The sequence below is a fragment of the Crotalus tigris genome, unplaced genomic scaffold (genome assembly GCF_016545835.1).
Source record: "Crotalus tigris isolate CLP2741 ecotype Arizona unplaced genomic scaffold, ASM1654583v1 scf7180000018825.4774228, whole genome shotgun sequence".
In the NCBI taxonomy this organism is placed as follows: Eukaryota; Metazoa; Chordata; class Lepidosauria; order Squamata; family Viperidae; genus Crotalus; species Crotalus tigris.
The window spans coordinates 2,929,620-2,950,138 of record NW_024097215.1 but is presented as its reverse complement, the minus strand read 5'-3'; the positions used below and the strand labels follow the sequence as shown (position 1 = coordinate 2,950,138).

At 40.8% G+C, this 20,519-nt stretch overlaps 1 protein-coding gene and 1 pseudogene across 8 annotated transcripts in view; one reads left to right on the top strand and one right to left on the bottom strand.

Annotated features, from left to right (window-relative positions):
- Window positions 1-20,519, top strand: part of PKNOX2 (PBX/knotted 1 homeobox 2) — a 271,719-nt gene that overhangs the window by 236,840 nt on the left and 14,360 nt on the right. For all 8 annotated transcript variants that reach the window (XM_039356443.1, XM_039356444.1, XM_039356442.1 and 5 more), the window contains 3 exons: window positions 7,405-7,534; window positions 10,123-10,220; window positions 15,439-15,558. In XM_039356443.1, the coding sequence (XP_039212377.1) occupies window positions 7,405-7,534; window positions 10,123-10,220; window positions 15,439-15,558 (348 nt within the window). The remainder of the gene's footprint in view (window positions 1-7,404; window positions 7,535-10,122; window positions 10,221-15,438; window positions 15,559-20,519) is intronic.
- Window positions 13,954-14,364, bottom strand: LOC120313934 (annotated as a pseudogene).

Here is a 20,519-nt window from a genome sequence, read left to right as displayed (position 1 = left end):
ACCCTACCCTACCCTACCCTACTCTACCCTACCCTATTCTACTCTACTCTACTCTACTCTACTCTACTCTACCATCTACTCTAAAATCCCTCTCATAACAGGAAAAGGGGCTTAGGAAAATAACTACATCTCAGAGAAAGTGGCACTGAAAAGTCAAAGTTTTTCTTTCATGACATATATGTTTTAAGAAAGAGGACTGAGTGAGAAAGTGAAATTTGTCATGGTTTAGAATTAATCCCAGGAGCTTGAAATAGAAGAATCATCATCTGCACTCTTAGTGATCTTGACCCATCCCCCACCCCCTGGGAAATGATGCAGCAGGATAAAAATCTCACTTTGGTGCCAGCATTGTTGAAGGCAGCTTGCTAATGTTTTTTTTTTTCTCAAGTTGTTAATTACTAGGATTCGTGTTACAGAGAGGGAGGGAGGGAGGGAGGGAGGGAGGGAGAGAGAGGAGAGAAGAAGAAGAAGAAGAAGAAGAAGGAAGAAGAAGAAGAAGAAGAAGAAGAAGAAGAAGAAGAAGAAGAAGAAGAAGAAGAAGAAGAAGAAGAAGAAGAAGAAGAAGAAGAAGAAGAAGAAGAAGAAGAAGAAGAAGAAGAAGAAGAAGAAGAAGAAGAAGAAGAAGAAGAAGAAGAAGAAGCTTTTTCACACAAAAAAACTTTGCAATACCGTAAATCCTGAGGGATATATGCAGTTCCATTGTAACTGCTTACACACAGTATGTGAACACAAGGCTAGATACATTGATCTGGTATCTATCTTGCAAATGGAGTAGACACATATGGCATTTTATTTATTTTATCATTTGCTGTGCAATTATTAGCATCAATAACAAGAGCTTCCTTTTAATCTGTTATTTGATGCAATTTCTTTGTCAATAGGAAATAAATTCCAAAGTTTTACAAGGGCAAAATGGAAATCACCAACAAATTTGGAGTGCTTGGGTATGGTTAGGAAGGCATTGACTTTTATAGGCTGCCCTATCTGTTTCCTGGTAAAATACATGGGAAAATCCCATTGGAGGAAAATCCCACTTAGGATTAGGGTTAGATCACCATGAACTCGGAGAGCAAAATGGACATTGCCAACAAACTCCGAGTGCTTGGGTATGGTTAGGAGGGCACTTACTTTTCTAGGCTGCCCTATCTATGTTTACTGGTAAAATACATGGGAAAATCCTATTGGAGGAAAATCCCACTTACGGTTAGGGTTAGGTTACCATGAACTCAGAGAGCAAAATGGACATCACCAAGAAATTCGGAGTTCTTGGGTATGGTTAGGAGGGCACTGATTTTTCTAGGCTGCCCTATCTATATTTCCTGGTAAAACACATGGAAAGATCCCATTGGAGGAAAATCCCGGTTAGGATTAGGTCACCATGAACTCATAGAGCAAAATGGACATCGCCAACAAACTCAGAGTTCTTGGGTATGGTTAGGAGGGCCCTTACTTTTCTAGGCTGCCCTATCTATGTTTCCTGGCAAAGTACATGGGAAAATCCCATTGGAGGAAAATTCCACTTAGGGTTAGGGTTAGGTCACTATGAACTCATAGGGCAAAATGGACATCGCCAACAAATTTGGAGTGCTTAGGTATGGTTAGGAGGGCACTGACTTTTCTAGGCTGCCCTATCTATGTTTCCTGGCAAAATACATGGGAAAATCCCATTGGAGGAAAATCCCGCTTAGGGTTAGGGTTAGGTCACCATGAACTCGGAGAGCAAAATGGACATCGCCAACAAACTCAGAGTGCTTGGGTATGGTTAGGAGGGCACTTACTTTTCTAGGCTGCCCTATATATGTTTCCTGGTAAAATACATGGGAAAATCCCATTGGAGGAAAATCCCACTTAGGGTTAGGGTTAGGTCACTATGAACTCATAGGGCAAAATGGACATCGTCAACAAACTCAGAGTGCTTGGGTATGGTTAGGAAGGCATTGACTTTTCTAGGCTGCCCTATCTATATTTCCTGGTAAAATACATGGGAAAATCCCATTTGAGGAAAATCCCACCTAGGGTTAGGGTTAGGTCACCATGAACTCCTAGAGCAAAATGGACGTCACCAACAAATTCAGAGTGCTTAGGTATGGTTAGGAGGGCACTGACTTTTCTAGGCTGCCCTATCTATATTTCTGGTAAAATACATGGGAAAATCCCATTGGAGGAAAATCCCACTTAGGGTTAGGGTTAGGTCACCATGAACTCCTAGAGCAAAATGGATGTCACCAACAAATTCGGAGTGCTTAGGTATGGTTAGGAGGGCACTGACTTTTCTAGGCTGCCCTATCTATATTTCTGGTAAAATACATGGGAAAATCCCATTGGAGGAAAATCCCACTTAGGGTTAGGGTTAGGTCACCATGAACTCGGACAGCAAAATGGACATCGCCAACAAATTCGGAGTGCTTGGGTATGGTTAGGAGGGCACTGACTTTTCTAAGCTGCCCTATCTATGTTTCCTGGTAAAATACATGGAAAGATCCCATTGGAGGAAAATCCCAGTTAGGGTTAGGTCACCATGAACTCATAGAGCAAAATGGACGTCGCCAACAAATTTGGAGTTCTTGGGTACGGTTAGGAGGGCCCTTACTTTTCTAGGCTGCCCTATCTATGTTTCCTGGCAAAGTACATGGGAAAATCCCATTGGAGGAAAATCCCACTTAGGGTTAGGGTTAGGTCACCATGAACTCATAGAGCAAAATGTACATCGTCAACAAACTCAGAGTGCTTGGGTATGGTTAGGAAGGCATTGACTTTTCTAGGCTGCCCTATCTATATTTCTTGGTAAAACACAAGAAGAAGAAGAAGAAGAAGAAGAAGAAGAAGAAGAAGGAGGAGGAGGAGGAGGAGGAGGAGGAGGAGGAGGAGGAGGAGGAGGAGGAGGAGGAGGAGGAGGAGGAGGAGGGCTGGAAGGAAAGGCATGCAAGTATGGAATAAAATATTTAATTGAACTTCACATTCCCCGCTGGAGCTATGGATCTGGATGGCCACATATACTTTCTTCCCTCTTTCTCACACTGCCTGGTGTGATTCTGAGGATGGCCCTCGAGGGAAAAAGAAAGATCATTAGATGTTGGTGAAGCCATACAAGGAAAAGAGCTGGTTACCTTCTACTCACTGTGCAGAAGAAGAATGTTCAAGATGTAGGTGTCTGATCCTTTCTTGATTGAAATCAAGAAAGGCTTTTTAGATTGAGCCCGAGGAGATTGTTACTACACTCAAAAAGAATGATTAAAAATATGGAAACATCAAGTTAAACATCTTCCTAATTGGATAGGACCACTTGAGGAGTTGCCTGGAGTTTTGGAGGAGAAGTGGACGGTTTGGAGATGTTTAAATAGACTGCACACTGGTTCAGCTAGAACTAAAGACCCCATGGGAAAAAAAACGGGATTTTCTATCAGAGGAGAAGGATATTTACTGCGAATGTGGCACTACTAAAGCAATCATCCATCTTTTACAGTGCCCCCTGGGGCTGGCATACACACAGAATGACTTGCTGCTTGGAAATATCCCTGCCATCAGTGTGGCCGGGAATTAAATCAATTTGCTTTCATTAATTTTTTTAATCTTTTCAAATGTAAATTAATAATTTTCCCTTCTCTACTTCCTGCATGTCTGATACGAGGTGAGACCCTTTCCGATAACACACTATTATGTATTTCAAAGAATCTCAGAATAAATCTTCCAAAGATGTGCTTATAAGTCACGGAGAACTTCATGCACAATTCCTTTTCTCCAGGGAAGGGGGCCTCCCAACTGCACAAGGGACTCTTTTTCCATCAGGGCAGCCTTTTTCAACCAGGGTCCCCTGTATATTGTGGGATCACATTTAATGCCGCATGTCTCCTTCTGAGATATGACGGAGCTCATAATACAACAGCATCTGGTCATTAGGAAAGATTGCAGCAGTGGAAAACTTTGACCCCTCCAGATGCTTTGAACCTCAATTGTCATCAGTCTCATGAGCAAGGGAACTAGTAAGTGATGCTGAAAATTGTCATATAGCATCTTCCTCATGGTTGAAGGAGCCAGTCCTCTGTTAGAATAAGAGAATAACCGAAGAATTGGAGGTCATCTAGTCCAACCCCCTGCTCAGGCAGGAAACCCTGGACCATTTCAGACAAACGGTTGTCCAATCTCTTATTAAAAATCTCCAAGTCATTCCACTGATTAATTATTCTAAGGGTCTCAGGACATTTCTTAGTTCTAGGTTGGCTCTCTTCTAGTCGTAAATTGGTTTTCTTCTCTCTTGGAGAAATGGATCTTAATTCATCCCTTGAATGACAAAGTTATTGTCTCGCAGATGTAAATACAGTAGCTGTACTAGCTAACCTCTAAGTGGTAATCTTTATTGAATATGGAGCTAGCAGACTTAATATAAGCAATAGACATCTAAGTTATTCCCACAGTTTAAAAATCTTTTGCGTTAGGAAATGCTAAGGCAGCTTGCAAGCATCCAGACTTTCAAAGACTTCCCAGTTTTTGACGTTTTATATTTGGTTCCCATGAAAAACTGAATAGGCATGACTATCTACTCATTCACTGAATTTTAAATTCATTCTGCAGATGTATTCACACTGATATCTAAAATATGAATGCTTATTAAGGAACAGCACAAAATAATATAATACACTAAAGGTTTTATTTTGGGAGAGGCTTCTTTAAGCATGGCAAAACTCCTCAAGAAAATAGTCATTTTTGATGTTTTGCTCCAAGAAAAATACCCCAGCTATTTGGAAGTTCTATATAGTCAAAAATAGATATTTCTCATCATAAGAAAGGATTTAAAAGACTCCTGGATGCATGTTTTGCTTGCACTCACACTGCTTCATGGTTTCATTTTCATTCTGCAGACATTTTAAAGGTGCTTTCTGGAAAAACACCTTTGGGACATTATTTAGATTTTTTTTTTTTTAGATTTTTACCCACCTTTTTTTCATATTCAACTCAAGGCAATGAACATACCTAATACTCTTACCTACTCCTATTTACCTCACTGAGCCAGTTCTCATTTTTAAGGCAGGATTAGAACTTACCATCATCTCCTGATTTCTAGGCTAGCACCTTAAAAACTATACCAAACCAGCTCTCAGCTTCTAGATTATTTTTAATAGATTTGCAGAAGTTTCTGATTCAATAATTGCCTAACAATTGTTTAATCAGTTTAACTACTGAAAAAATATTGCTGGAAAAAAAAAACCAGAAAGAGATCTCTGTAAGAAAGAGTTTGCTTCTGACCCAGTTGATGGACTTCAGGCTATTTGTGATAAAAACAACAAGCACCAAATAGATTCCTACAGCCAACCCACTGATAATGTCTGAAATAAATCAAAGTCATAATTGCAAGTAGGTTGCTTAAGCAGTGAATGTGCAAAGCATCAAAACTCCCATTTGTTAGTGGCAAGCCAAAATGTAATTTCTTAAATATCAGCACAGTGACAAGACTCCAACTCTTCAGAATAACAAGCCAGGATGGAAAGAAAATGTTTGTCTGCCCAATAATATATTAGTGAATATTACGAAGCAATAAGAAATTAGAAATTCAGCCCAACAGTGTTTCTGCTGAATTGCTTTGCATATACATTTGCATTTTTCTGGATACTGGAATGTTATTTATTATATGTTGATCAGCATCCTCAAGAAAGTAATATTAGCTGTATGGATTTATTTAGATAAGGCAAATATGTAATGAGCAATGAAAAGTATTAATTGCACGCTGACCTGTTAGCCCTCAAAATTGCAAGACTGTCTTCCTTAATAATTGAGTATTTCTGTTCTGCATCTATTCCGCTTTGGGGCTTTTCCACTGTCGCATACTGATAATGCCACCAGCTCACGGAAAAGAATGTCTCACTATAAATTTAGTTTACCTTGGCAAAAGGCATGTCTTGCTGGCAAGGCTAGTGACAGCCAAGAAGAGCAGATGGCTTGTACAAAGTATTCAACAAGCCTGAAGGCTGAATTGCCAAAGTTATATTGTGGGGGCTCCATTGAAATCCAAGTAATCAGAACTTTCTAAGAAGTTGAATGACTGATTGTGTATCAGGAAACCCAGCTTTTAAACAAGGATGCAGCAGACCCCACCATTCAAATTCTATTTTTCCATCTGTACAGATAGTCTTCAAACTTAACGGCTGATCTCAAAATTGCTAAGCAAGATGGCCATAAACGGTCTTAACTCACTTTTTTTCAGTGCCCTTGTAACTTTGAATGGCCATTAAACGAACTGTTGTAAGTCAAGGACTATCTGTATTTTATTTTCAAACATTTTTATCCCAGCTATGCACTGATAACACTGACAGCCAAATATTTTGAGCCTGTAAAAGTGTATGGCTTTTCAAGTTCTCTCTCATCCGCTTTCCTTCTTTTACCTAGATATATTTAATTTCCAAACTTACGACCTTCCCCAAACGCACAATCATTTTGAATTGAGAATTGCACCACAAAATTGGAGTGGGGACTGTGCAAACTCCAAAGGATAATGGGGTCCTGATTTGCGTGGGTTTCTGAGTAGGCTGCTTCCAGAGACAGCTGTGGCTTTATCAAGAAAAAGTGAGTGGATCGAAGCTGGTTGAGGGATATATTAACACTGGACTTAGAGTTAAAACCTGAACTCTTCTTGTTGGGAATAACGACAGAAAAATATGACAAGGGAACAATCTACCTGCTGCTACACATCCTGACTGCAGCTAGGCTTGCTTTAGCGCAAAAATGGAAGAGCAAGGAAATTCCCATAGAGGAAGAGTTAATACATAAAATATTAGCATGTGCGGAAATGGACAGGCTCACAATGATATTAAAAGATAAATGTGGATCAGTTTATTATGAAACCTGGGATAAATTTTACTGCTGGAGGAATTTGAAGAGGACAGTAGGGATTAAAGACAAATGTTAAGACAGAAATATATGTTATTTTAGAACAAGTATTGTATATAAAACTTAGATGTATATGTAGAGATGAAGAATTGATTGTAAAAAGTGGAATAATCTGACAAGAATGTATATACTGGAATGTCACATCAAATCCAATGTTTGTTTGTTTTTAATTGTATTATAAATAAAATTTGTAAAAAAAGAAAAGAAAAAGTGAGTGGATCTTGTCTAAGGATTGGATAAGATGGGTTTTTTTTTGTTTTGTTTTGTTTTGTTTTGCTCCTTATAAGTTGTCAAATAGGCACTGGCCTCTTTTTGTGTCTCAGCTCATGCTATAAGCCTCAACATCAAAAAGGAAATAAGACAAATCCTACAGAAAAAAGGATGAGGGCGATGATGGTCATACCCATCTTTGTTTTCGTTGAAGAAGTCCTTAGCGCTGAAACATGATCTGTCATGGGCCATGTGTACAAAGTGTTTTGCAATTCTCTTCCCCATCTTTTTCTTTTCTTCTCTCTCTCTCTGTAGGATATGTTGCAAAATTCTCCCAACTCCATGACAGCCATACCTGGCAACCCCCAAGGAATTGTGGTACCTGCCTCAGCACTGCAGCAAGGGAATATCTCCATGGCAACAGTCAACTCACAAGTTGTGTCAGGTGGGAGGCGTGGAGCATACGTCCGTGACCATGTTAGTTGCGTCTTTTGCATGCTTGGTATTTTTAACCCCCTTCCATAACCAGATTTGAACTGTGCATGGTCTAGATGAGTGTTTCTCAACCTTGACAATTTTAAGGCATGTGGACTTCAACTCCCAGAATTCCACAGCCAGCAATGCTGGCTGTGGAATTCTGGAAGTTGAAGTCCACATCCCTAAAATTGTCAAGGTTGAAAAACACTCTAGACAGAGCAGTGTGGAAATTGATTAATGTGCACACATCTTCCTGTTCCCTCATCTTCTCAATAAGGCTGTTCAGGGCTGGGACTTAATCTCCAAAAAGGTGGCTTAGGAGCAAAAATATTGCCTTCAGACATGCCTGCAAAGTGCTCCTATGAGTCCTGAATCACATTTTAGGGACTCAGTCTATTGCACTGCAAAGTCCCACATGTGCCTTCCTCAGAATTTCTTCTCCAAAATTTCTCTCAATGCACTCACACACTCACTTCTTAAAATTTGTTTTAATTTTTAATTTTATTTATTTTTATTTTTACTAATTGCCCAGGTCATTCAGCCCATAGGAATCACAGGTTTCTGTTTTTGTGTTTTATTTAACAGACCGTATTGACATTTAAAAGCCTCTCCTTTTAAGAAAACCTGCGACACACTCTCTAACAGTCATCTATCTTTACAAAGGTCATCTTTGACTTACGATCACAAAAGAGACCAAAATATCCACTGTTAAGCAAGGGTTTTTTTAAGTGAGTCACGCCCAATTTTATGACCATTTTTTCCACAGTTATTAAGCAAATCACTGCAGTTGATAAGTAAATCACACAGCTGTTAAGAGAATCTGGCTTCCCCCATTGACTTCCCCCAAGAGCCGTGTTGGCGCAGTGATTAGAATGCAGTATGGCAGGCTCACTATCCCCACTGCCAGGAGTTCGATCCTGACCAACTCAAGGTTGACTCAGCCTTCCATCCTTTTGAGGTCAGTAAAATGAGGACCCAGATTGTTGGGGAGGGGGCAATTTGCAAATAATGCTTCAACCTTGTGACTCATTCGTAAAGCGCTGTAAAGCACTCTGCGGCAGTGTATCAGTCAGAGTGCTAATATAAATTTGGAATGAGATTTTAAAAGGAGCTTTTCTCCCATTTGACAAACCAAACCTGACAAAATTAAGCAGCCAAGAGAAATGAAAAGGGATCTGTTCCTCTATCCCAGTGCGAAATAACAGAAAGTCAAGGACTACCTGTACGTGAAGTCAGTACATTTTTTTAAGAGTTAAGTCCTCTTGGAACTTGAGTCTAGTATTGTCCTAAACATCATGGCCCAACAAGCATAAGTGGTATCAAAAAGAGATTTCAGAAATGCACCAATATTTTTTTAGCATGTCCTACCTTAAAAGGGTGATAGCCACCGACACCAGTTTTTCAGCAAAAGTTGAATTGTTCCAGGGACTTGGAAAAACTGTATGGGGTTCCAGGATCACTGTTTGCCCACTCTTATATGAAAGAGGGTGAGCAGTTGGCCTGGGCTTTTCCTCAACACACTTACCCCACAGTACAGCCTGTGCCATATTTAAGTCTTCTGATCACTGGGGAATTAGTAAGGTGAAGCAACTTGCAAGCCTACTTATTACTCAACAACTGAAGATCTACCAAAGAGCAGATTGCATGCTGGGAACGAGGTTACATGCATCTTTGCACCCATTCTGTTTTTAACCTTCCTGGAGCTACTGTTTTGATAAGAAAGGAACATAAACCGTATTTCAGTAAACATATTTCATTTGTCTGCTGAATGCAAGCATTTGCTCAGCTCTCCATCCATCAAGGTGAAATCTTCACGTCACCATGTACATTAGGGTTCTTCAAACTTGGCCCTTTTATTGGCTGAGGAATTCTGGGAGTTAAAGCCCACAAGTCATAAAAGGGCCAAGTCTGAAGACCCCTGATGTACAGTCATATTTTATTCCTGAGCAGTTTCTAAGCTCGCTGCCAGCAATGAATAAACAATTTTTTTTCACTTTGAGAGCCTTCTTTTTGGCGATATTTAGTTTAAGGAAATTGATGATGATGATGATGATGATGATGATGATATTAAAGGCCAGTGATTAAAGGTTCAGTGATTCACTGGAAATGATGAAGTCAGGATTTCCCTGTCAAGGGACAATTTTTTAAAAAAGTGAAATGTGATAAGTTGATTCCAGATTTAACCCTCTATTTTATTTTCTTATTTTTTGTAGCTTAAAAATTAGCGATTAATTGTTTGCTAATTGTTCAGAGAATGGTGCAGGTTGCAAGAAAGATATTTGAGGGCCATCAATGGAAGTCATAGATAGTCCAAGTTTAAAGTCCATCTTTTCAAGTCAATCCTTAAGTTATGATCATGAATTTAGGAAGACCATGACATCTTTCGGGCAAAGATGATAATGTAAATTCCCTTGATAGCCAGTTTTTTTCTTTTTTTCAAAAAACAATTTCAAACACATAAGGTTGGTTAAAACTTTTGTTGACTTATGGGTTTTGGATGTTGGCTTTGTTGTTGGCTAGACTTCTTAAAAATGTGAAATCCTTTCTCTATACCAGGTGGAGCCCTTTACCAGCCTGTAACTATGGTAACATCTCAGGGCCAGGTGCTAACCCAAGCAATACCGCAAGGGGCTATTCAGATCCAGAACGCACAGGTAAGAATGGAAAGGATGCTCCAGAATCACCTGGTCATTCTGAAACTTTTGCAGGTCTTCAGTGTTTTCCAAATGTGAAGGAGAAATTCCCTAACAGTGAGAACAATTAACCCGTGGAACAGCTTGACTCCAGAGGTTGTGGGTGCTCCATTCTTAAGAAGAGATTGGACAGTCATTTGTCTGGAATGGGATAGGGTCTCATGAGAAGGGCTTTGGACTAGAACTTCAAGGTCCCTTCCAGCTCTGTTATTCATTAGGAGATATATGTGAATGCATGTGGCATTAGGTAAATTGGAGTGAATGAAGAGAGGTCATCTGTCCATTCTAGGCAAGGTTATTCTTCTACAGAAGATCCCTGTTTGAAGGAGATATGTTTGAATTGCTATTTTTAAGTGCATTTTTAAAAAAATAGTATACTGTACATTAGGCAGCCTCTAATTTAGGGAAACAGGAATAGCATGAGTAGGCTTGGGGGTAAAACTGTTCTTTGCTATCTTTACTGCAGTCACTGACCAGCATTTTGTACATTTTGTGAAAAGGTCCCAGAGTTCAGGTGCTGATAAGTGCCGTTGTTCCCTTTAGCATGAGGAATGGTTGTGACTAAGACTAGTAACCTACTACACCTATTCTGTCTTAATAAGGAAGGGTTTTTCTTTCTCTTCTGCTTTTTGATATGGCTCCTACTGGGGCCTCGCCACTAGGCATGGCAGCAGAAGGATCTCCAAATGCTAATTCTAGGTTGCCATCTATCTGTTTGAGTATGGGCCACCATGTCAGTGTTGACTCTTGAGGACCATTTCAACAGATTTTCTCCAGGAGGACCTGTCCCCAACTTGGTTTTTGGTCCTCAACTTGATCTTGTTCCCATTGTTACTATAGCTAAGGGCAGGTCATCCTCTTCTCTTCCAAGCATCGTAGACACCTCCTGAAACCTGGGTCTTTGTCTAATATATCCAAAGTATGATGAGCAGGGTCATTTGTGTTGTGTGTGAGAACTCTAGAACTGTTTTCTTCTGTGATCCATTTGTTTTTATGGCTATCATGCTATTCTCAGAACACCAAATAGCCTCTAATGGTCACCTTAATTTTTACAGTGCAGTCATGGTAGCTCAACCTGCACCATCGCTATTCTTGAAGAAGTGGGGCAAGAAGGAAGAACATAATAGGGTCCCCACCACCACCAGGCCCTCATTCAGCTGCTCCATTATATTAACATCTTGATGGTGGGTCGGGGTGCAAACCAGGAGCTCAGCTGCCTTTCTAATGCCACCTTTCATACTTTATAATCAAAGAAATATACAACCTGCTTCCAGCCGCATGACATTTAAATCATTCAAACAAAGATTCAGAGAACAGAGGCATGAATAATTAAGATCTTGTGCTGGTAGGAAACAGCCTTCCTTGTTAGTTTCCCCCACTGGATTTTTGTATGCAGAAATCTTTACCTGCTTCTTGAAATGTATCCCAGTTATTCTCCCTCTTCGTAACTGTCCTATTTTGTATTAATGAGAAGCAAATCATAACAGCAGTTGCTACACAAGCTTGAATCATTAAACAAAAAACAAAAAAAACCCTGCGCATTGATGGGCCAATGCTTCCTACTGATTCAGCACTATTGGGACTTCCATTGCACCTAGTCAATCTCTTAGCTCTTTTTCAAGTCTCCAGGCCTTTCCTCTTTTGCTTTCTTTTGAATTAAAGCTTGTTTTCCTTTCTTTCTTAATAAAAGACTAGACAAACACAGTGAGATTCCTAATTCTTAGCTCTTTCTGAGTGGGAATCTAGAGGGGGAGGGAAGCCCCAAATACTATATCCGAGTCCTTCTGAAATGTGTAAATCTGGCTCAGATCTTAGAGGGAAATTGATCAGATGTGTTGAATACAAGTAGGCTGGGAATATTGTGGGACGGATGGAGCCCTGGACAAGCGCTCTTAATGTCATTTTTGTATTGCCTGGGTAATTTATTCAGCCCTGGCCTTGCTATACATCGCAAGCAGCACCTGAGGGAATCATTTATACCTGACACAGGGCTGCCATCCTGATGTTTAATTCATGCAGGAGAAATGTTTTTTATGAAGAACTGGGGGGGGGAAGTAGGTGAGGGGGTGTTCTTAAAACTGGATGCTGAAATTTCCAATTTCCTGCTAACCTCATTAGAACTTCTCTCTTCCTAAGAGCATTCTTTGTCTTTTTTTTTTCAACTACTTTCTAAAAAGATATTTCTTTGCTCTCCTTTGCGTCTGGATATTGTCTGTCCAGCCCATTGAGAATTACGTATTTTCAAAGGATTTAATAAGAGTGAAGGATATTCTAAGGCAACATAATTGGAAGTAACTTTGAACTCAGAAGGTACTGAAAACTGGAGTTTGTTCATAACAGGGGAAAGGGGAGGGGGACTGTACTAGGTCAACTATCAATGTACACACAATATAGTTGCATTGACAAAGGGAACAGTTGCTGCAGAGACATACAAACACTTAAGCATCTACAGACAACATCCATGAGAAAGATAAGAGAGTGATTTGATCCTGAAGATTTGCTGCAGTCACAGAATTTACAAAAGGTCTTCAGTCCTCTTCTGCTGAGTTTGATACACTAACTCCTTGTTTGTCAGAATGGGCTCTGATGCATAAGATCAAATTGCTTCTTAACTTTCTATTAGAATAATAGAGTTGGAAGGGACCTTGGAGATCTTCTAGTCCAGTGGTTCTCAACCTTTTTAATGCCGCGACCCCCAATCGGTCGTAAGTTGAGGACTACTCAACTGGGGCAGCACCGTTTGCAGAATGGGACTTTTGGCGGGCTCAGCAGGGCAGAGACAGCCTGGACAATTCCTATTGGCTTTTGAAAGCCAATAGAATTAGACTCTATTCAAGAGAGTCTATTCTGTTGGCTTTCAAAAGCCAATAAAATAAGAGGGAGTAGCACAGCTAAGGAAAAGGGGGAAAAAATGGCGGACTGCGTTGTTTGGCGACCCCCGTGAAATGGTCGTTCGACCCCAAATGGGGTCCCGATCCACAGGTTGAGAACCACTGTTCTAGTCCAACCCCTGCTCAGGCAGGAAACCTTATACCATTCCAGACAAATGGCTGTCCAGTCTCTTCTTAAAAGCCTCCAATGATGGCGCACTCACAACTTCTGGAGGCAGGTCGTTCCACTGATTAATTGCTTTCACTGTCAAGAAATTTCTCCTTAGTTCTAGGTTGCTTCTCTCCTTGATTAGTTTCCATTTATTGCTTCTTGTCCTGCCTTCAGGCATTTTGGAGAATAAGTTGATCTCCTCTTCTTTGTGGTAGCCCTTTATATATTGGAACAATGCAGTGTTGCAGAAGATCCTGCTGATACTGAATGCTTGAGAAGTCCCAGTGTTCAACCAGATACTTCAAAATGTTCAAATGATGGTTTTCACACAGCCTTCAGTCAGATGGTATTCAATACTTACAGCCCAGCTCACCTAACCATTGCATTCCCCACCAAGATGTCACTAAGATGAAATGTCTGCACACTGCTTATTTTTCAATAGTGTAAAGACTTTGACTGTTTAGGAAAGCTGAAGGTAATGGATGAGCCAAGCCCCTTCAAGACTTAATTTGCTTATTTTGCTTTAGAATAACTCTCACTCAACTACCAATAATTTTAAAATAATAATTTTTAAACTGCCTCATTGTTGATTGTACTGCTCATATCTTTTGAGGTGGGGAAAAACACCTTGGAGCAGAAACTTTCCTTCCTATAGATTATTTAAATCTTCATTTATTGGGCGACAATAGAAATAATCACTTTGATTTTTGGCTCTGTGCTTGTGCCTTCAGTACTTTGACAACAATCTTCTGTTCTTCAATAAGGAATGCTCGCTTGATTCCGTTGCGAACACATTTAGCACACATCAAACCTCCATAGGCTCTACTAACGTGTTTCTTTGTATTGGAAAGTCTCATAAGAACTTATGGTCGAACAGCACGGACACCACGAAGTCTTCCTGGGCACACACCACATGCAGACTTTGGTGCCTTATCAATTTTCTTAGTATAAAGATAAACAGTCCTATTACCAGGTGTCCTGGACAGTCTGGTCTTGTTAGAGGCTGTATTGTAGGACAGCCTACGCCGATATGTCAGACGTTGGACCATTTTCAGTGCCTTAAGTGGGCGCTTGCATCGGAAGAGCCCCTTCCTATAGATTTACAGGTCCATCCTTCTCTCCATGGCATACTTATTTATCTACCCCCCCCTCCCCCAAAGAGGAAATATATTCCTCCAACAAGGAGACAGACGTGTACAGACAAGAAAAGAGACACCTATGCAAAGTTAGAATTCCTCTCATTTCAATAGCAAACAACTATGGGAAAGATCTGTGTTCCTTACATTGAGTTAAGACTTGGGCAGAAGGACTCCACCTTTAAAAAACCAGACTGTCATTGACACATTGTGATGCCTGGCATAAAAGTAGGTTTGGTAACTTGATAGTGTTATGTGTAACAGTTGGGAAAGTTTGAAAGCTGATCAAGTCACGTGCAGGTTAATAAAGGGACTTAGATGTTTTGAGTTAAACTTTTGAAAGGAAGAAGTTTTCATTTGGACCCTGTTGCCCCAAAATCAGAGTCTAGATCTCACCTTAATAGGTAACAAAGAACACAATAGAGATGAAGGTCCTTTGGCTTCTCTACCTTTGCAAGATCCAGGGTTTCATAAGCTTGGTTCAACTATCTACGTATTTAGACACCTCAAGCTGAAGCATTTTAACAGTGATTTGTTGGGTAAGTTAAAATGGCTAGGATCACAGGACTTCTTAAGTCAAAACCAAAGAAACCATCTGATGGGCTTAGTGCAATGTGAGAACCAAAATCTCTCCTTGATTCAAGAGTCCTAGTCTTTATCCATCCAGGTTTTGCAAAAGAAAAAAAAAAATGTTGACGAGATCTCACTGTTTTCCAGTCTTGCCTTTTTTTAAAAAAAAACAAGGAGATTGTTTTGACCCCCCTCTTGAAGTAAAGGCTTATCGCATCTTCCCTCCCCCCTTTAATTTCCAAATGAACATCACTTTCCTCTTAAGTTGTGCAGTTGTCTCTTCACCACACTGTCTCAGGCCTCCTAGAAGCCACTGTGAAACGGGACTAACATCGTCAAACTGTGTTGCCATGGCAACCCAGGCTTCTTCTTCTTTTCTTTTAACCTGCATTGTGGTTGAAGCTTTTCTTTCTCTTCTGCCTGCCCTCTAGGTTAACCTGGACCTGACCTCTCTTCTTGACAGCGACGATAAAAAGTCAAAGAACAAACGGGGAGTCCTCCCGAAACATGCTACAAATATTATGCGCTCCTGGCTTTTTCAGCATCTTATGGTGAGCAAAACCAACACGTGTTGTCTGAGAGATTAATTCCCTTGCGGTTCTTCTTCCCACTTTGGAGACGTCAACTTGGAGAACAGAACACTACTCTCTTTGTGCCCTATGCAATGCTTGTCTTATCTTAATCTGTTCCAAAATGTATGCAATCTTCCTTATCCTGTTTTGAAAGGTTGGGATTAGAAATGGGCAGATCAAAATCTAGTCCAGGTCTGCAGGTATTTTTCCATTCCCCGTACTATTATTTGCGATCTTTTTTTTTTAAAAAAAAATACTCAATATTTATTATCCATTCCCATTTTCCTCAGGGTTTGGTTCACCGCTTTGTCTAGTTTATGTTTATTTTATGTAGCTGCCCCTTCCTTCCTCAGTAGCTTAACACGATTACTCAAATCAATTTATTTTCTAAGATCTCACCCAATATTGAATCGCACTATAATCTTGCTGGATCTGCCCAACACACTAAGTGACCAAAACAAAAAGAAAAGTGGAATGCAAACCTAGCTTTGTGTACTGTGTAAATACAGCCACCAAATTGTTCATTGACCTCATTAAGCCTTAGTTGACCTTCAGTGACCGAATGCCCTATTCTGGAAACAGGTCATTCTAAAGCCTGACCTTTTTTTTCCCTGCATATTATTGAATAGGGAATGACAACACTAGTAGACCCCCGTTCATTGCTCCCTGTCTGTGCAGCAATGGAATTCATTTGTGCATTTGCTCCAGTTAAAAATTGATGGTGGATTTGTTTTACAACCTTCGTTTTTATCGTACATGTAGGACTCTTGGCTTTGTTCCTTAGAGATCATCAGGCACAATCAGGCAGCTTATTCTGCAGGATAGACTCTGCCCATATAATAGCAGGGCACGGATTTGATCAGCTGAAAGTTAAGGGTACACATATTCTGACAATCAAAGTAAGATTTTCCAATATCCTTATTCAGGGACCCAAGTAATCTAAAACCTAAGGATCATTAATGTCTACGGAGATCCTCAGTCATCCAGGTCATGGTTATCCCAAAGGTGTTTTTTTCAAGAGGTAACTGGACTTTGTTTTTCCTTGAAGACATTTCGCATCTCATCCAAGAAGCTTCTTCAGTTCTGACTGAATGATGGAGAAGGAAGGATTTATATGACTGCAAGGAACCTTTCCATTCGCCACCATTCCGTCAGAACTGAAGAAGCTTCTTGGATGAGACGCGAAACGTCTTCAGGAAAGAACAAAGTCCAGTTGTCTTTTGAAAAAGCACCTTTGGGATAAGGATCATTAGGTTCATCTTGCTACACAAAGACAGGACTTGTGTAGCCAAGTCTCCTATTTTTTTTTTCAGGAGAAGCCAAGTATTACCTAATTTCCCTTATTTGTTCTCTCTTCTACACCAGTGCACAGCCAAAGGCTTTTCATTTTTCAACTGTTCCCCATCAAATATTGTAAGCATTACATTGCCAAACAGAGTTGGCTATGTAACATTATCGCTGAAGGCAAACAAGGCCTGCTGATGTTTTCTGAGTTGATCTAGATCAGGGGTCTTCAAAGTTGGCCCTTTTATGACTGGGGGACTTCAACTCCCAGAATTCCTCAGCCAGTCTTGTTAAATTCTGGGAGTTGAAGTCCACAGGCCATAAAGTTGCCAACTTTGAAGACCCCTGATCTAGATCAAGGGTGCGAAATTATGACAACTTTACAATCTATGGACTTCAACTCCCAGAATTCCTCAGCCAGTCTTGTTAAATTCTGGGAATTGAAGTCCACAGGCCATAAAGTTGCCCACCCGTGGCCTGGATCCTGGTTATAACCGGTAGGGAAACAGCAGGTTTGATGCTGCTTTTGCCTGTTTAAAAACTACAAAAATCACTGTAACACTGGCAACAGAGGGGAACGCAAGGTTTTAAAGCCAACAAGATGTCTGAATATGACAGAAGTGATTTATTTCACAGATGCGTACAAATGACACAATCATTAGGCACCAGAACTCAGGAGTTCTTGATTTATTGGTCTTCTCTGCAACCATTCATGTTGACAAGAAGGAATTTTAAGTCAACATACCCAAGAAGATGCTGTAGGGAAATACTCAATTAAGAATTCCTTCCTTGCTTTGAGGTAGTCAGCCAAGAAATAAACCCTCCAATAATAAAAGTACAAAGCAGCCCCATTTGAAAAATCCAGCCTCACCCTCTTCTGTCATTGCAGCTGCTCTTAGCTGTGATAAGAAGTCATGGACCCCCAATTTTTCTCACTGATGAAACTCTCTGGGGAAAGACAATTTTTAGGAAGTAAGATGTTTCGTAGTAACTTGCTTGTAGTTTTTTTCTGCCTTATTACTGTTTTTCTTGATCCGCAACTTGGCTACCAGTGTTTTCAAACAGGACATTTTCCTAAGCTGATCCTAGCTCATTAGAAAACATAAACACCCTATTAATCTGTTCTAGCTACATAGTAAGAAAAGGTAAAGGTTTCCCTGTCCAGTTGTGTGCAGTACTCATCTTTGTTTCTTAGCTGAGGGGACCAGCATATTCCAAAGACATTTTCCTGGTCATGTGGCCAGCATGGCTATATGCCAGTGGTGGCAAACCTATGGCACGCATGCCAGAGGTGGCACTCGGAGCCCTTTCTGTGGGCACACATGCTGTTGCCCCAGCCCTGCCTCCCCCGCGGCCCCTCCCCAGCAGCCCCCCCAGAGGAGAGTCGTCCCTGGGCACGGCCCGCCCTGAGCTGCACAGCCAAGGGCCGGGCAGCAGGGACAAGACTCCGCCCTTGCACCCCGTCGTGCACAGATGATGTTGCAGGGTGCGGGTGGAGGGCGTGGCTGCCATGGCGCTGCAGGACCACCTGGGCGATCTGCAATGGGCCATGGAGGCACTGGGTGGCCCTGCATGCGGGTGGGGCAGGGGGCGGGTGGGGGCGGAGCAGGCAGGGCAGGAGGTGGAGTGGTGGCGTGGGGGGCAGGTTTTGGACACTCGGTCTTTAAAAGGTTTGCCATCACTGCTATATGCCAAAGGCACACGGAACACTGTTACCGTCCCACCAGAGCGGTACCTATTGATCTACTTGCATTTACATGTTTTCAAACTGCTAGGCAGGCAGGAGCTGGGGCAAGGAACGGGGGCTCACCTGTTGTGCGGTGCTCGGGTCTCGAACCTGGGCTGCTGGCCTTCCAGCTGACAAACTCAGCATCTTTAACCACTGAGCCAACGGAGTGAAAGCAAGACGTTTTGCCCTTGCTTTGAATAAGCTTCTTAATGTCATCATGAGGCAGCCAACGCTTGCCTTCTGAATTTTATGTCATTAAAGGTTGATTCCCTTTTGTCACTCATAAATTGTTTCTGTGGTCCAGAATGGATGCTTTTAAGTGCTTGAGTGACCCCAGTGCAGGGAGACCCGCTCCCAGTTGACTTATATACCCCTTTGGCATAAACCTAGTAGTGCAGTTACCACTATTAAACTGGATGTAATGGCCTTGGGGGTTCCTCATTTAGATGGCAATGTAAATGAATACACTGCTTCAAAATATAGCAAGCCAACACTTCCAGAGCAAGCCCTGAACTTCTGCCCCAAAAGGGTTGACCTGATGGCCACATTATGTGAAGTAATAATGTCATTGCTTATATTGTTCACTCCCTTGCTTGTTGGCTTCAACCCAATATGCCTGTCCTACTTGTTTCTGGGTCAGCCAGATGCAACTCAATCCCAAATGCTCTGCTTTTTCAGCTGATCCAAAAGTTGGAAAGAAAAAAAAATCATCCCTAATCTATTTTCAGTCTTCATTGCCAGCTCTCTCTATAGTATTAATGCAACAACATAGTTCTACATCCTGCATGTACATCCTACATCCTACAACCAGTTTTCCAAAGTGAAATAACCAATTCTTTTCTTTTCTTTCTTTTTTCCCCCTTTTCTTAATCAAAATCCTCACATGGAAATTTCCCCACATTTGGAATTAACTTACATTCTTATATTTAGGACGTCATCCGCCACCTAGTGCTCAAGGCAAGGATACTACTCAAAGAATTGCCTAAAGATTGTCAAAATCCAGAATGCAATAATTATGAGAATTTCTATGCACAGTAACCTTGTTGGAGCAGGTTAAAAAAAATTGAATCGATGGTTTAGACAGTGTTATTTTCAGATCATCCTCCCTTCTGCTTATTTTCTAAAGAAATAATAAAAGTTCAATACTATTTTCCCCTTTTAATCTTTATTTTTCTCCAAGATGGTAGAATTTCTTTCTACAAGTCTATGGATTTTCCCTCCCTTCGTTAGAAACTTTAGGGCAATTAAGGACCGGGTGCCAGAGTGCTGAGGTCAGAGTCTTTATCGCTATTATAAGATGAAAAGAAAATGTCTGCACAGATTACACAAATTGAGATCACTCAAGCTTAAGTAAAATATAGAAATGCTTGCGATACTTAAAAGATGAACTGCTAAATATGTAAAGTAGTAAAATCTGAGATCCCAAAAGATTGAGCTACTCATGGAATGTTAAAGTCCTGAACTAAGAATTTTTAAATTGGTATTATAGAAAATGCAAACTATAAAGCTATGCTATTAAGCATAAAAATATTGAAAAATATCATTTCTAAAACTGTTGGATCTTTGAACAAGATCTAGCAGAAACTGGATATTGGAACAGGGTGCTTCTTATATTCTTTTATCTCTCCCTTTATCTGCAAAATCCAGATAAAGAGAACTATTGGCATGCATAAACTTGTATATAAGGCAGTCAATATATATCCTTAGAAGCCGTGGTGGTGCAGTGGTTAGAATGTGTATTGCGGGCTAATTCACTGATCATTGCCAGCAGTTCGATCCTGACTGGCTGAAGGTTGACTCAGCCTTCCATTCTTCTGAGATCGGTAAAATGAGAACCCAGATTGTTGGGGGCAATATATGGACTCTGTAAACTGCTTAGAGAGGGCTGTAAAGCTCTATGAAGCGGTATATAAGTCTAAATGCTATT